This window comes from Lactuca serriola, chromosome 5 (assembly GCF_051521515.1).
Source record: "Lactuca serriola cultivar US96UC23 chromosome 5, Lser_US96UC23_V15, whole genome shotgun sequence".
Taxonomy (NCBI): Eukaryota; Viridiplantae; Streptophyta; class Magnoliopsida; order Asterales; family Asteraceae; genus Lactuca; species Lactuca serriola.
The window spans coordinates 174113778-174130473 of NC_136412.1; the positions used below are offsets into that span (position 1 = coordinate 174113778).

A 16696-nucleotide genomic window follows, 5' to 3' on the forward strand; every position below is an offset into this window, starting at 1 on the left:
CGAGTCTTGGTAGAAGACTACTTTTATACTAGTAGGAAATATGGGATTTTCTAGAGCTTTTCATACTTATACTAAATGTTTCATCATTCATTTACCAGTCTTTCATATCAACTAATCAAAGCAATGACATTAAATACTTATGAACTCACCAGCTTAAATGCTGATCTACTCTTTCAAAATAACTTGTATTCTCAGGTTACAAATAGACAGGTGTCGATACAAGGTTCAGAGGAGATGGAGCAGTCAAGACTCGTCTTTTATTTTGATAATTTATCATCATGTCTTGTACTATGAAAGAAAACACTTGTAACTAAAATTATACTATTAATGCAATGGATGATGTTGTTGCTTGTTTACTACTCTACATTTGTTGTGATGCATACATGACGTCCTCCGCCCCAGAACGTTTCCGCCGTTCGTGGTTTTGGGGTGTGACAGATTGGTATCAGAGCATTGTTTATAGTGAATTGAGTATATCAACCCATAAAAGATATACTAACTATAAATAAAATGGGATTAAAAATACTCTGATTTAGAGTTTATACTTTAAATAATAAAATATTTAAGTAAGTATACGTGCCTACATTCATACTAAAATCAGTGTCACTAGGACAGTACAAAAGAATTACGATTGTTGGGCAACACAAGTGGGCTTAGAGACATATGGTCAAAACTAGGAAGATATAGCCTGATCGCCTATATTATCCGAGGGTTGACTAGCATGTGCCTAAGTTTAAGTGTGTAGTCGCAACAATGCTAAAATCTTACCAACCCTACCACAATGAGAACAATAGAACATAACATTAAAATTAAAATACTATAGGAGTATTTGGTGTTACTATAAGTACTTTATACTTGAGAATTTAAAACAGGATCCTCATTACTAAGTTGATAGTTGCTAAGTGGATACACTAAGGCTACATGTAATTAGGATGTTATAGACTTAGAATCAGTGATAATTTTGCCTTACCCCTATTCTGTGTGAATTTGGAAATAAGGTCACTTATTCGAAGGTCTATCCTGTTTAGATTACACATAGCTGGTATGCACTTCACAAATAGCGATGTAACTAATAAGGGTTTTTCTAAATAATTATCTAGATAGTTCGTCTAATAATTATCCACTTACCCTAAATTCTCGCATAGAAATCATAGTTGGACTCCATCCCCTCGGTAACCAATATCTTCTGAACGAAGTCATAGCTGGTTGGTTTGGAGAAGAACCATAGAATGATCATCCTATCCCTTTGGATGATCACCATGATAAAAACCTTTCAGCCGATGCTAATTCCGAACTAGAGGTTGAGAACCTACCCCAAGCAACTCCCTTTCCAATTCCTAACCCTCGTCTTGCTTTTCAAGACCTGACGCCTGAGTCGGTGGAATGCTTGGAAACATGGAGCCAAGAACAAGATCAGCCCATGCCATTTATTGGCGACCGAAACTTTTACGACCTGAGCAATGGGGGCTCAGCAGGTAGAATCTTGCCAATTATGGTCCGCAGAGTGGCCCAAAACGAGATTCAAGGCAGGACAGCCCAACATCAGATTGCCGAAGTTGTCACCGATGCGAGAATGCATACCCTCCACACCACTCATCTAGAGGATGCTCTCAAGAGATCAGAAAGAAACCATGAGAACCTGCTGCAAGCACTAGCTGAAAACCCGAGCCAAAGTCATAGAGCTCCAAGTACGCCAGAGGGTGTATTAGAGACACCTACTTGACATGGAACGTCAATTGGTTGAACTAAGAATTCACCAGAGGAATTACCGTCGCCAGTAGTAGACGCTTTACTTTATTTCCCTTATAAAAAGAGGAATCGTATTTTTCTTTCTATGCCTGATGTGGCATTTTCTATGAAAATATCTGGTACCGTAAGTACTTTAGTTAGGTCTTTATGCTGTCAGGAACTATCTCCTGTGGATATGATGTAAGACCTTTACAAGGTCATTTTCCTGAACCTTTACGCCGTAAATATCCAAGATATTGACAGCCGGCTAACTTTTGTGTCATTTCCTTCATTCAAGTACTCTTATCATACTCTCATTGGAGTCTATCTGAAACCTGCTTTAGTTAAGTCATTGGACCATAGCAAGTTAAATACGGAGACGTTTCCAAGTCTCTTTCAGTGGTTGGATCTTTGTTATTCACCAATCCACGATACCTCAACTGGTACAACAAACGTCTTGAGAACATTCTACGAACTTACTTCTATTCATTACTAGGACTGCATCATAGGGATGTAGGTCAAACCTTCGAGAACATCGTCGTACTCTTTACATGAACAATCTAAGTACATCAGGGTCAACCCTTTATACACACACTTCCATCCAGCACTAGGACTGCATCATAGGGATGTAGGTCAATCCTTCAAAAACATACTTCTATTATTTACATGGACGATCGAAGTACGTCTAGGTTCAACCATACTCGCTCACAAATTCATTTTTCTTTTCGTATAACAGAATCATGTCGCCGAAGAAAAACAATCAACCCATCTACCAAACACCAACTCTTCAGATTGATGCAGCTACCTTTCAAGTTGCAGTCTCGGCTGCCGTGTCAGCTGTTCTGACCCTCCTTAACGCTAACAACGCGAATGTTAGCGGGATCGTTAACAATAATCCCAATCCAAGTAACAGTCAAGTACCTCAACGAGAAACAAACTACCACGACACCCCGAATCCCAAGCCCAAGAATAACCAACTAAAGTTATGGTCTAAGACTAAAGGCAAATCACCCCAAGGGACGAGCAAAAGACAACAACATGTGGCAACCTTCGCAGCCACGACTTCTGTACCTCATACTACCATCCCTAACCCGGCCAGACAGTATGCTGGCAATCTCCCAAAGTGTAACAAATGCAAATATCACCATCATGGATTTTGTCGGAAAATGCAGTGCTTAAACTGCAATAAAAAGGGACACACCGTCCGTTACTGCAAGAGTCGGATCCAACACATTACTTCAACCACCAATGTCGAAATATCTCGAATATGCCATCTATGTGGCGTCATGGGACACTTCAAGAGGGACTGTCCAACAGAGGAGAATGATGGTGAATCCGGAGGAGTTTGACCTCATAATGGAAAGAAACAACGAAGGACCCTACTATAGTATAGGTTCACTTCCAACCGTCAGTAATATGTATGTTTTTATAAACTATATAGAACTAGTGCAACTAGAGTCTTACCTTTTGCGAGATCCTGTCTGTATAAGAATTCTCGTCCTGCGTATACTTGTCTTTTGTAGTATATCATATTCGCAGCATTAGTCTTGTGGTAAATCTAAAGTACCGAAACTCTGTTGATGGTTGTACGGTTGTTTTGTCTATAAACATCTTTTGTTCAAATCTAATGTCTTTAAGTTTCCTTATGATTACGACATTATCATACTACTTGATTCAATTCTATCCTCACAAAAGCAGCTTCATACGTACATCTATTCCTCCAAAAATCGTCTTTCTAGCAAAATCGTTATTCCGGAACAACAAAGTACTCGTTCATAGAGAGAGAAACTTAGCAAACCGCCCGAAGTACCACTCGTTCAATACGTCAAGTTCAATTCAAAGACCCACAGTTTCAAGCTTATTTATATAGGACTCGTATACCCGAGACTACGATTGGTGAGCCTGGTATAGGTTCTACTATGAACTTCAGGACGGAGACTGCCCAAGATTTACAAGTGATTAGGCTACCATGCGAATAAACTTAGAAGCCAACACGTGCCCTTTCTGTCGATTGGGACAAGAAAGTCAGATAGAACAAAAGTACCTATCCTTTTTCCTTAATTCATGAGTAATCATACTTTATTTTAGATCTTCACGTCACCTAATCAACCGCAAGGTTCTGACTTCATAATCAGTATGAATTGGTTTGTTCTTATACAAGAGGAAAGGTCACTGCCTATACCTCGAGACAGCTTAAGACGCAGGAAGTTAACTATACAACACATAATCTTGAGTCAGGGACAGCGATAATTGTATGGAAGATCTGGAAGCACTACTTGTAGGATACAAGATGTACTATCCTCACAGTCCACAAAAACATTCAACATACGTTCGACCAAGAGGAGTTATCACACCGGTGAGGCCAACAAAAGAAACAAAGCCGTTCCCCAATAGTGAAAGGTTCGTTGGAAGGCCATGCGAGGATCTAAATTCACTTAGGAATACAAAGGATCAAATAAAACTTCTATCTGTAACGTAGTATCAACTCTGCTTAAACTCTAATTTCGGGACGAAATTCCCTCTAACGGGTGGATGATGTGACAACCCGATATTTCAAGACGATATGTTGGGACGCAAGTCAAATTAAGGTCAAAATTTAACTTCCCTAAAATCTTATTTGGGTTAAATAAAGTAGAAGAAATCGTATCAAGGTTTCCAAGCATATAAAGAACACTAAAATCCGAGTTATAACGAAGAAGTTATGACCATTCTAAGTTTTCCAACAGAAAAACGGAAATACGAAGTTACGTAAAAACTCGAATCGGAGATCGAGCGACTTTTGGCCGGAATGACCTAAACGGGAATTGAAGGTCTCGTCAATGGTATTTCAGCGGTAAAAAGTCTGGCAAAAACCGACGTCAGATAAAGATGTTATGAATTTTTAAAGAAATTCTTTAATCACGTCATTTTAATAAATAAATAATAAAAATTATTTCATAATTTGCCAACGGAATCTAAACGAAAGTTGTAGATCATAGTGTCACCTTCGCGTGGATATAAAGAACGTCGAAAACGGAGTTCGTATGAAGGAGATATGAATTTTTGAAGTTTATTTAATATAATTATAAATTTAAATGAAAACTCCCGGTATTATCCGAAGGGGAGTCATCGGATAGGGCCGGAGTACGCCCTGCGTACCCTCGTACGCCCCGCGTACTCAGATCGAAGGCCTCGGATCGTCCACGTCGCCCTATGCGAAGCTACCAACCCGCCATCCGACCTGCCGTCCGAGCCGCCCGTCCGACCCGCTCCATCCGAAATACGTAAGCAGTGACGTTTCGTACGCGCCGCGTACCCTCGTACGCCCAGCGTACCAAGGCGGTTCAGCACCCCTATAAAAGGGATGCGAGGGCTTCCGAGAAATTTGCTAAATTCTTCTCTTTTCTCTTGCGTCTTGCCTCGTTTTCCGTTCCCGTTCAAACCCGAAGCTCTGGCCTTTTTACTCAAGTCCCGAGGGTCGATTTTACTCCCGAGATTCCCGAGAATCCCGAGAAAAATCCGTTTCCCGAGACGAAACTCTGCCCGGTTTTCCATCTCGCTATCTTCAAACTTTCAGGTGAGTTCATACCCCTATAATCCACAATTTTATATGTTTTATAAATATTTTTATATGCCTTTAAGGGGGGGGATAAAAGTAAAACACACGATGATTATCGTATGTTATATAAAGTTTCGTTTTACACTTTTTATCAACGGAATCGCATGTGATTTATATTTATTATAAAGAAACTTTCGTATGCAAAATGTATCACGATAACATCATTACTTTTGAAATGAAAAGTGTTGTTATTTATATATAAATCAAACACTCTGCTTATACTGTATGTATATGTGTCCACCTATCATACTACAAACATACGATTATTTTGGCACGAAAAACATCAATATTTTGGGATACTTCTTGTTAATAAATCAATCATATGTGATTTATAACTAGTATACAAATAGATTCACTACAAGTTCAACAGTTTCACTAAACATATTACTTCAAATGACTTTCTTAAACGTTTTTACATGATTAAAGCTTGTTATCAAACTGTCTTACATACTGTAAGCTTCCTTTCAAAATCGGTTACAAAGGTGTTTTCAAACAATGGTTTTACGTGTACTTAAACTGTCTTATCAAACAAAATACTTTCAATCATTTTATAAACTGACATCAAGTCACAAATCTTTATTAGACTCTTCAACGGTTTTACAAAACTTCTGTATGCTTTTATTTTATAAATTGCATGCCTCTATATGTATAGTTATATAAGAAATGTTTAAAAGACTTAGAAAGGCTATCCACCCTGTTTCCTTTTCCTCGATTTGGATGTGGTCTGGTGGGATATTGGGTACTCCTCCAAAGGTCGTTTAAATATTAGTTATATATCATGTATACATATATGGTCATAAATGTTCCACCAGTTAATTTAGTTTCGATACTCCTGGGTAGCAAAGGTGTATAAACCTACTTGGACACTCATCAATTACATTTTAGTAAACTATTATAGGAATAGTTTAGAGTAAACAAAACATTATCACTACTACAAGAAATTACACCGAAGTCAGTTCATTCATGAGTCTAGACTACATGTTATATGAAGGAATACTCTTACATGAATACTTATACATGAATACTTATACATGAATACTTTTACATAAACATTATATGGCAAATTACTACTACATGTTATATGAAGGAATACTCTTATACGAATACTTATACATGAATACTTTTACATAGACATTATATGGCAATTTAATATTACATGTTATATGTCTAGATACGGTTATATTGTTCGCCTTTCTATCTTTACCTTGTGATTCAATCACATCATCGACGAGGTAGACTGGGACTTTATCTCCTAGTACCACATCATACTTTGAGGGACTAACCATTCCGACAACCACTGCTAGCTACAGAGGTAAATGAACAATCTACGGATGTTCTAGGTTGATACCATCGTGGGTATACATAAGGGACTAACTATTCCTAAACCCGGCTGTTAGCAACAGAGGTAAATGAACAGTCTACGGATGTTCTAGGTTGATACCATTTCAGGTATACTTAAGAGACTACTAATAAGAGTTAAACAAGGAAAAACCATCACATTTTCAACAGATGCGTACTTTCAAAACAGTCAGGTCTAGGTAAAAGACTACTTTCAAAACATTCGAGTCTTGGTAGAAGACTACTTTTATACTAGTAGGAAATATGGGATTTTCTAGAGCTTTTCATACTTATACTAAATGTTTCATCATTCATTTACCAGTCTTTCATATCAACTAATCAAAGCAATGACATTAAATACTTATGAACTCACCAGCTTAAATGTTGATCTACTCTTTCAAAATAACTTGTATTCTCAGGTTACAAATAGACAGGTGTCGATACAAGGTTCAGAGGAGACGGAGCAGTCAAGACTCGTCTTTTATTTTGATAAGTTATCATCATGTCTTGTACTATGAAAGAAAACACTTGTAACTAAAATTATACTATTAATGCAATGGATGATGTTGTTGCTTGTTTACTACTCTACATTTGTTGTGATGCATACATGACGTCCTCCGCCCCAGAACGTTTCCACCGTTCGTGGTTTTGGGGTGTGACAGCTTGATATGAGAATTGCATGCTAGATTAAGGCTAAGGATACCTTCAGGAATCATATGATAAAATTGTCTAATTTGTGTGATGCCTTATAGCCTAGCAGAACTTGATGTTATGTATTACTTGGAATTGATATCGGCTCAGTTATTTGCTAAGTGTATGTTTTTAAAGTTGTATACGATTAGAATTATATAGCCCTAGAATGATCAATTTGGCCTCATTCCATGTTCCTTGTTTGGTTGTGGACTTAGGGTAGAATCATCATTTGACAGCCTATGTAATCCTATTTTGTATACAACTTGCATGCATAAGGCAACTAGCGGTGCTGATTGAGGTTCTTGATATTGCGAGTGGTAAGGGTTGGGAATTCCTAGTAGAATCTAGGATATGTATGATGTATAGCATAGAATCGGTTTATCTTACACAATGGAATTTCTTTGTTTTATATTTGATGAAACAACTTATGTTTTTTTTGGTATTCATATACAAAACATATTTATAGATGAGTAAATTACATGAATGGTCCCTATGGTTTGAGGTAATTTATATGTTTGGTTCCTAACTTATTTGTTTAACTCGGAATGTCTTTATTCTTTGTTTTAATTGCGTGTTTGGTCCTTGTCTAGCTTAAAATGAATGTTATGCCATTATGTAGCATGAACATTGGAATTGTACCAACAATGTAACATGAATTGCTAGGAAACATGTTGTCCATTTATTGTTTAGCTATAAATTGATTCAATTTCTTTGTTTATATGAGAGGTTGATGACTTAATTTCTTTAATATACTATTCTACAAATAGTTGGTTAACAAACAAAACCAAATCAATCCTAATTATGGGATATTTGATTAAAACCGGGTGATTGGTCTTAATTGGAAAGGTCACCTTGTTAATTATGGCCAAAATTGTTACTAACTTTTTTTTAAGATCAACCGGAAAAACTTCCTAAATAAGTTAAAATTAACCTAAAAGAACGACGTAGTTTCATACTTGGCTCCCTCCTTAATCCAAGTTAACGGTTTCATACACGGCTCTCTCGGTAAGCCAATTTATAGCCAGGGTGACATTGCGGCAATATAACAACGGTTGCCGGCGAAAGAGATCTCCAAGAAAATCACACAAATTCTCGATCATCATTAGATTAGATTGGTAATTCCAAAATCATCCTTAGAGAACTTGCAATAAATTGAGTTGGAGTTCAATTGAATTTCTTGCAAGGTCTCCAGTTTACCTAATCTTCCATGACTTTCGATTTCCCTTAACCCTATGCAATAATAATGTCAGACGATGAGAAAAACACCCTGGTTAACTCACCAACTAGCTCCCGGTCGGTGACGGAGACGGTTAACGGCTCTCACCGGTTCGTAATCCAAGGTTATTCGTTATCTAAGGGCATAGGAATCGGTAAGTACATCGCCAGTGATGATTTCACGGTGGGAGGGTTCCAGTGGTCTATATACTTCTACCCTGATGGGAAGAACCAGGAAGACAATTCGACTTATGTTTCGGTTTTCATTGCTCTTGCGAGTGAGGGCACCGATGTAAGGGCGTTGTTTGAGTTGACTCTGGTAGATCAGAGTGGGAAAGGAAAGCACAAAGTTCATAGCCATTTTGATCGGTCTCTCGAGAGTGGTCCATATACATTGAAATACAGAGTGGTAGGTTTTAACATCAAGCTTACTATTTGTTTTAACTTTTAACTAAAATCCACATTTTATCATTTTGGATGAAAGGGGATACAAGCGTTTTTACAGGCGACAAATGCTAGAAACTTCAGATTATCTGAAAGACGACTGCTTGAAAATCAATTGTACTGTAGGAGTGGTTGTTTCTGCTTTAGATTGTTCTAGGTTGCATACAATTCAGGTCCCAGAATCTGACATTGGATCACATTTTGGTATGCTACTGGATAACACAGAAGCTGCAGATGTTGTCTTTAATGTTGCTGGAGAAAAGTTTCATGCTCATAAATTGGTATTGGCTGCTCGATCCCCTGTTTTTCACTCTCAATTCTTTGGACCAGAGGGAGTTGACCTTGACCATGAGATTTGCTTCTCAAAACCTTGCAGGTATTCTATCAATTGTCAACTGTCAACTGTCAGTTGAGGACTCTTATTTTTTATGTTTGAAATGCAGCTGTGATGCGATCAGATGGATTTGAGTATTTGAAAGAAGAGTGTCCAAAGTTGCAGTCTGAGATTTTGAAAATGGTGGCGGGGTGTGAAGACGAGTGTAGCATTGGTGGTGGTGGTGGTGGGGCAAAGTCACGGAGTGTTTGTGGTCAACTTTCTGATGGCGGTGATGCAAATGGGAGGAGGGTTAGACAAAGAACTTGATTGTGGTTTTGGTGTTTTTCATGTACAATATTTCTGTAACTACCTACCAAGAACATGTTATAATACAGAGAATTATATAAATTGCTAAAATATAAAATATTCTAAAATTGATTAAAAATGAATTATTATTGAATAAGTATTCAACTAACATCACATAATGAGGTACCAAATTCCCAATTACATTATGCGTGATCATTTAAAACACCATTATTGTGTAAATGATGAAAAAGATTTGGTCCATAAACTGAAAATGTAAGTATATTGCTTTGTTAATAAAAGAATATATTTTTCTAAAACGAGATTTATTTAGAATATGCTTTTTGTTGTGTAATGAATGTTAAAAGTTTAGAACCTAATAAACTATATTAGGAATCGGAATTCATGAAATGCATGTCTATTTTTCATATATGAAAATAGTCATCGTTTGTCACAAACTGACCTAAATGAACAATGCCATTATCCCTGACATTGTGGAATTAGATAAGGTAACAAACTAAGATGTTATTTTTTTTAATGAATGAACTTAATGGAGCCAAATCTTAATTTGGCAATCTGCATGTTCTTTTTGACTTAATACATAAAGACCGACTTAATAGAGCAAGACATGGAAAATGGGGTTTTCCACTTTAAGTCGTAACTCTTAACAAGGTTGTCCCAGTTTATTTTAACTCTTCATTTCCTTGGATTCGCCATAACTTCCTTAAATACTCTTCAAACATCATTTATCCAGACAATATTCTCTAAACAACACTTAGATGGAGTGTTTGTGATTGCTTATTTATTACAAAATTAAACATGTTTTTTCTCAAAATGTTTATTAACTTATAGAGTACCAAAAAAGAGTTTAGAAAGAAAAAAATATTGGGATTTAACCTATGTAGTACCAAAACATAATAATCTTATAAGTTGGTTTTTCATGTTTCACAAATTATGAGTATATACGAAAAACAAGGCTAAGTTCCACACGAGGTTTAACGTTATAAAAAGGTAAATTGTTTTCCATGTGTAATTAACATTTTTCATTTTATTCCATCCACACACTCAAAAGTGCTTATTAGCATTAGTAAATCAAAATAAGCTATTTAATAAGAAAAAGAAAAAGAAGAAGAAAAAAAAAGGTGCCTTAATGAACATGAGGTCAACACACATGAACTAAACATATATTGAAGAGAAACAAACACAAAATTTCATCGGGTATCACAATCAACAAGCAATTCTGATAACAGAAAAGGATAATAAATCATAAAGTCCCCACAAAAAAGAAACTAATGCATGCATATAGTTACAACAACACAATTTAAACCAAACATTTTCACCTAAAACTTGTCATTAACCAAAGTTCCACAATATCAAAAGCCAACAAAGACTACATCTTTAACCACATATACGAAACTAACATAAAAGATTATAATAAAATCAGAAATTTGTCAAGAAATCATTACATGCCTCTTTCACAATCACTATACAAGTTCATCACGAGCATCCAAAAGAGAGCTCATTTGCAACATCCTGCCATTACCAGGTAAACAAGGATCTGTAACAGATTCAATTTCAAGAAACTGAAAATCATAAGCACCCGATTGCTTCAAACTGATACCAAAAACAATCAAAATCCATCCCACCATAGAAACAGCCCAATAATTATTCATTCCATGGATCAAACCCCAAGCAATCGAATACCCGATAATAATCCCAGATAAATGCCCTAGAAAACTTGCTTGTGGAACAATGATTGAAGTAAATATAAGCGATTCAAAAGGGGCAAAACTAATGGGAAGTGAAAGAAACCCAAAAAGATTCAATTTTGATGAAGGTTGCCTCACTGAAAGAATCGTCATCCATCCAAAAACAACACAAGAATACCCAACAGCGGTAACTCTTCTGAAATACTCAAATTTGAATCGATTGATAAGAACATGGTAGCTTCCCAAAACTAGCAAACCAGATAACACTACCAAAACAATCGAGTAATGAAGATAATAACCCACTCCTAAACCCATATGCCCTAATTGCTCAACAACTCCAAGGCTCCAAAGTGCACTCATATTGAAAACAAGATGAAGAACACTTATATGCGAAAATGCAGAGGTTATGATCCTCCAATGGTGACCTTCGACAGCCGTTTCATAACTCAAACCCACATGAGAATACCCGATGTTCTTCTTGTGTATGTAGAACCAAATTAAAGTGCATAATCCTATAATACAACTAGTGGATGGTTTTTCAAGGATCTCGTAGAACAATGGTTTCCCCATTTAGAAAATAAGGGAAAGAAAGTTTACCACCATTTATTGATCAAGTAGAGATCTAGGGTTTACCTTGGAAAGGGATGATTTTGATATAGTGTTGTTGTTGTTTGTAATTGTAGATCTTCAAGAAAATTGTTCGCGGCAGATCGATAACCCCGTTGATTCACTCAATCTTACTCTCAGAGCAGAGGTCGGTCGTCTATTCAATATAGAGGTGACTGGTGAGATGTTTCTTTGGGCAATCAGAAAAATATCGTTACACATTTATTGTTATTGGTGCACACTTCATCCTTCACATCCCTCGTTTACAATGCTTACCTTTTTTTTATAAATTTTCACAAATGATCCTTATAGTTTTAAAATTGTTTTTAAAACGGACTTTATAAAACTTTTTTTTTTTTTTTTTTTTTTTTTTTTTGCATTAATGGTCTTTTTGACAAAACTTAGCAAATAGCTGGTCCTTTTTGATGAAAATTCCGCATATAAATGACCCTTATAACTAACTATCGACTAACTTCGTTAAAATTTGTTGTTAAACTCTCATATAAAATTACATTTTTACCCTTATTTCAAAAGATATTCCTTTTTGTTTTATCTTTTGTGTTAATTAATATTAAATAAAGTAGCCCCCAACCATACGCCTCCTCCCCCCCCCCCTCATCATTAAGAACGTCTCTCTCTCTCTCTCTCTCTCTCTCTCTCTCTCTCTCTCTCTCTCTCTCAACTATAACACTCGGTTTTAGGTATGAATTTCATGTTTTAATATGGTGAATTTTTTGGTAGCCACGATGTGGTGATAACGAATCCACGACGTGGCAAAGTAGCATGAATTGCGGATTTCATTAAGCCACCATGACGTGGTCATGTATTAGCCACGACAAGGTGACAACAAGGTTCAAAACTCTAGATTTCAAGCCTTGAGCCCTATTTAAAGGATGTGATGGCTAGGTTTTGTCCACCATCGGTCTTCATCACTCCTCTATGTACATAAGATCAAACTCTAGCCACCTTTCAAGCTTTTGAGCTCATTTTGGTGATGTTGTGACCTTTGAACGAAGAAGAAGAAGATTTCTAGTGCAATGATCCATCAAACAACTCATCTCTACCTTTGTAATCATCTTTTGGACCATTGTAAGTCTTCAAGACTTAATCTTTATGGTTTATTTCTAATAGATCTTGGAAAGTTATAATATTAAGGTCTATTTTGGAAGTTTGAATAATTGGGAGTGATAAAGTTAGCAACTTTATCACTCACCAAGGCCCTTAAAGCATTTTATCTTCTGGATCTAGAAGTTAACGGTGTTTTGAAAGCCATGCATGAGATTTATGTCATTTTCTTACCTTTTTACCTAGTTTGAGTGAAGGACATGAATGTGCATGCATACCCATAAAGTTTGGATTTTATGAACCTTAAGGGTCCTAAGAAGCCTTCTGGAATGTTTGGAAAAAGGACTTAACAGATTTAGAGCTTAATAAATTAAGTTGTCTTCAACTAGGAACCACGGTATGGCATTGTAACAACTAAAAAATACAACAATTTTAAACTTTTCAAAACAACTCATAATCATAAAATATCTACAAAATCATTGTTTCCAAAGTGTTTATCAATATCAGAGTATCCCAAAATCATAAGGCCATAAAACAGGAGGATGTGTACGTTCATGCCTTCGCCTTTCCGTGATCATCAGAAGTACTTGAAACAATAAACTAAACTATAAACCAAAGCTTAGTCAGTTCCCCCAGAGTACCACCACATAAACATAACAAACAACAACATGCATAAATGAGCCTTCAGCCTAACTAGACCGCCTCGCAGGCCCTACAACCTATCTGGACCACTCTCCGAGCCTTCAACATGACTAGACCGCCACGCAGGGCCTACAGCCTATCTGAACCGCTCTCCGGGCCTTCGGCCTGACTAGACTGCCTCGTAGGGCCTATAGTCTATCTGGACCGCCCTGGGTATCTTGGCCTTCAGCACAAAGCAGGACCGCCTCAACCCAATCAAACATAACATGTCGACATATACATAACATATAATCATATAACCAGTCAACAAGCAAACAGACAGATCTACAGATTACTACCGCATGCTAATATCTTATATACCAGGATACCGATCTAATAGGTCTCTATAGCATAATAACATACTATCATATAACAAGATATCCAATCCAATGGGTCGGCCTTGGTGCCTTCGACCCATAAGTACAGTGAGTAAGACTCAACTCTTAATATGAACATCAGTTGATGAGGTCCCGACTCCGAATCTCATCTCTAACCGTCACCTATCCATCCAAATGACCAATTCTCAAGCACAATCCAAAATACCCTTAAGTCCAACTTGGTCAAAGTCAAAGTCAACACCTAGCCGAGCCAACCCGACCGAGCCAACCCGACCGATTCGACTCAGCCGAGTACATTGGGCATACTCTTTTGTATGCGAGGCATGCTCGGTGGTTGACCAGCTTACGGGGCGTTGACCGCGTACGCACTGTGTACCACTTGGTACCCCCAGCGTACACGCCAATTCAGCCCTTTCCCCATTAAGAACTTAATACTCCAAATCTTCACGTCCAAAGTCAAATCCAAAGCCAAAATACCCTCAAGAGTCATAAAGTTTCCAACTTTATGACTTTGCATGTCCATTAAGTGCTTAAAATACAAAATCACAACATCTTAATGCATTAAGACCTTCTATAGCATGCATGGAGTGAAACTAACCCCCAATATCACATTTTTATGACTTAAGACACCTCATAAGGTCTGAAAGGGCAAATTATTGGGTAAGAACATGTCATGCTTAAGAATCACCATATTTGGGACAAAAAGTGTTTTAAAGGAAGAAATGTCTAGATCTACAAGATGGAGTGATCAAGTTGTGAACTTTATACCTACCGGAGGTTGCTAACAAGAGGGAAATCTCATATCCAAGATGTTTCCCATCTCCAAGCTCTTCTCATCACCTTCTTCTTCTTCAAGAACTCATCCAAAACACTCCAATGGGCTCAAAATGCACTTTTCTCACTTAGGGTTTGCTTGGGTTCATTTTTCACAGAGGGAGGCTGATGAAGAAATGAAACATGAGGCTATAATGGGGTTTATATATGGACAAAACCCAAAAAAATAGGGTTTGCACTTTCTTTACGTACGCCCTGGGTACGAGGTATACACCCAGCGTACTAGGGTATGCCCTAGTACGCCTAGCGTACTACTTCTAGACGGAATTACCATATTGCCACTATGGACCAAATTGCAATCCTTTCAAACCCAAGGGCTAAAATGCAATATTCTTTCATACATATGTTTAAAATTGAAAATACATCAACATCGGGATCTTACAATTCTCCCCCACTTATATCAAACTTCGTCCTCGAAGTCCGCTGTTACAACTAACCTAGGGTAGTGTTCCCACATCTCCACTACGGGCCACTCAGACAGTCCTCCCTAGAACCCGATTTAAACTAAAAGTCGGTTCATTCAGGCGACTGCCTTCCCATACTATCCTTAATCTAATACTAATGAAATTCATGCACCCCGACCAATAATGAATCCTTGATCCGCTAACCTTTAGCTGTAACACCCCGAGTTCAGAAGTGCAAGTTTAGGGTTCTTAGTGTAAATAAGGGAGGCCGACTCGGCGAGTCGAGTCGCGACCTTGGTCACGCGTTAAGTGACGAACTCGACGAGTCAGAGGCTGGACTCGGCGAGTTGGTGCTGGAATGAGAAAAAAAACCCTAATCCGGAGTTTGTGCCATATATAAAGAACATAATACCCTCTCTTTAGCCTCCTTACATTCCTTTTGAGTCCCAGAAACCCTAATAGCCGTGAGTGAGAGCTTGGAGAGTGTTTGGAGCTTTGAGAAGTGAATTTGGTGGAGGAGACTTGAAGAGAAAGAGGCAACCATCAAGGATTTCGTGTGGATCTAGAATCCACTCCAGTTTAGGACACATTTGTGAGGTATTAAGCTGTTACCTTGACCTTTTCTTCTAGAATCATTCATATGTGGAGGCTAGGGTTTTCCTTGGTTGGGGGAATTGTTATAGAAGCTAGATCTGAAGCTGAAACTTCAGATCTGAACCTCTTTTGAGTCCTAAGTTCATAAAGTTCCAGTCCTTGGATGATTATTGAAGCCTCTTTTGTCTAAAACCCAAGCCTTAGTGTGTTTTGAGTTTATATCTCCTTGATATCATGTAAAGTTTGCAACTTTACGTGAGGGATAGCTTGTAGAAGGATAGATCTATGGATTTGAGCCCCAGCATGGCTTGAAAAGCCACTGCATGGGTTAAGAGCTGGAGATACTCGGCGAGTCGCATGGGTAGACTCGGCGAGTTGGATGAAGATAGGCAGGAACTTGACGAGTTGGAAGAACAACTTGTCGAGTCTGTTGAATGTTGTCTTGGAATCGGCGAGTCTGTTCTTGGACTCAATGAGTCTGGTCGAGGAGTCCTAACCTTCCGGGTTGAACGGTGAATCGGCGAGTTGAGGGATGACTCGGTGAGTTGAGCGTGAAGGGATTCAGAGTAGTTGGACTCGGCGAGTCTTGGGGCAACTCGGCGAGTTGAGTCGTGACATGGGAGTTTTCAGAGCATGGGGACTCGACGAGTCAGCGTGTTGACTAAGCGAGTAGAGTCAGTTAGGAAGTTTGTCTTTGACTGAGGACTTTGACTTTGACCAAGGGTTGACCAATTTAACTTCCAGGGGTATTTTTGTAATTATTGGTATTTATTGAGTTCAGTCTTTTAGTATTGATTAGTGGTGGAGTTCGTGTCGGATATTGGAGCAGT

At 37.8% G+C, this 16696-nt stretch overlaps 1 protein-coding gene and 1 pseudogene across 1 annotated transcript; one reads left to right on the top strand and one right to left on the bottom strand.

The window, feature by feature from the left end:
- Positions 1 to 8330: 8330 nt before the first annotated feature.
- Positions 8331 to 9777, top strand: LOC145049957 (BTB/POZ and MATH domain-containing protein 4 pseudogene; annotated as a pseudogene).
- Positions 9778 to 10955: 1178 nt separating this feature from the next.
- RBL13 (RHOMBOID-like protein 13) lies at positions 10956 to 12169 on the bottom strand. The gene has a single exon (XM_079001311.1). It carries the CDS (start codon positions 11912 to 11914, stop codon positions 11120 to 11122), a length of 795 nt encoding a protein of 264 aa, XP_078857437.1. The 5' UTR covers positions 11915 to 12169; the 3' UTR covers positions 10956 to 11119.
- Positions 12170 to 16696: the final 4527 nt, after the last annotated feature.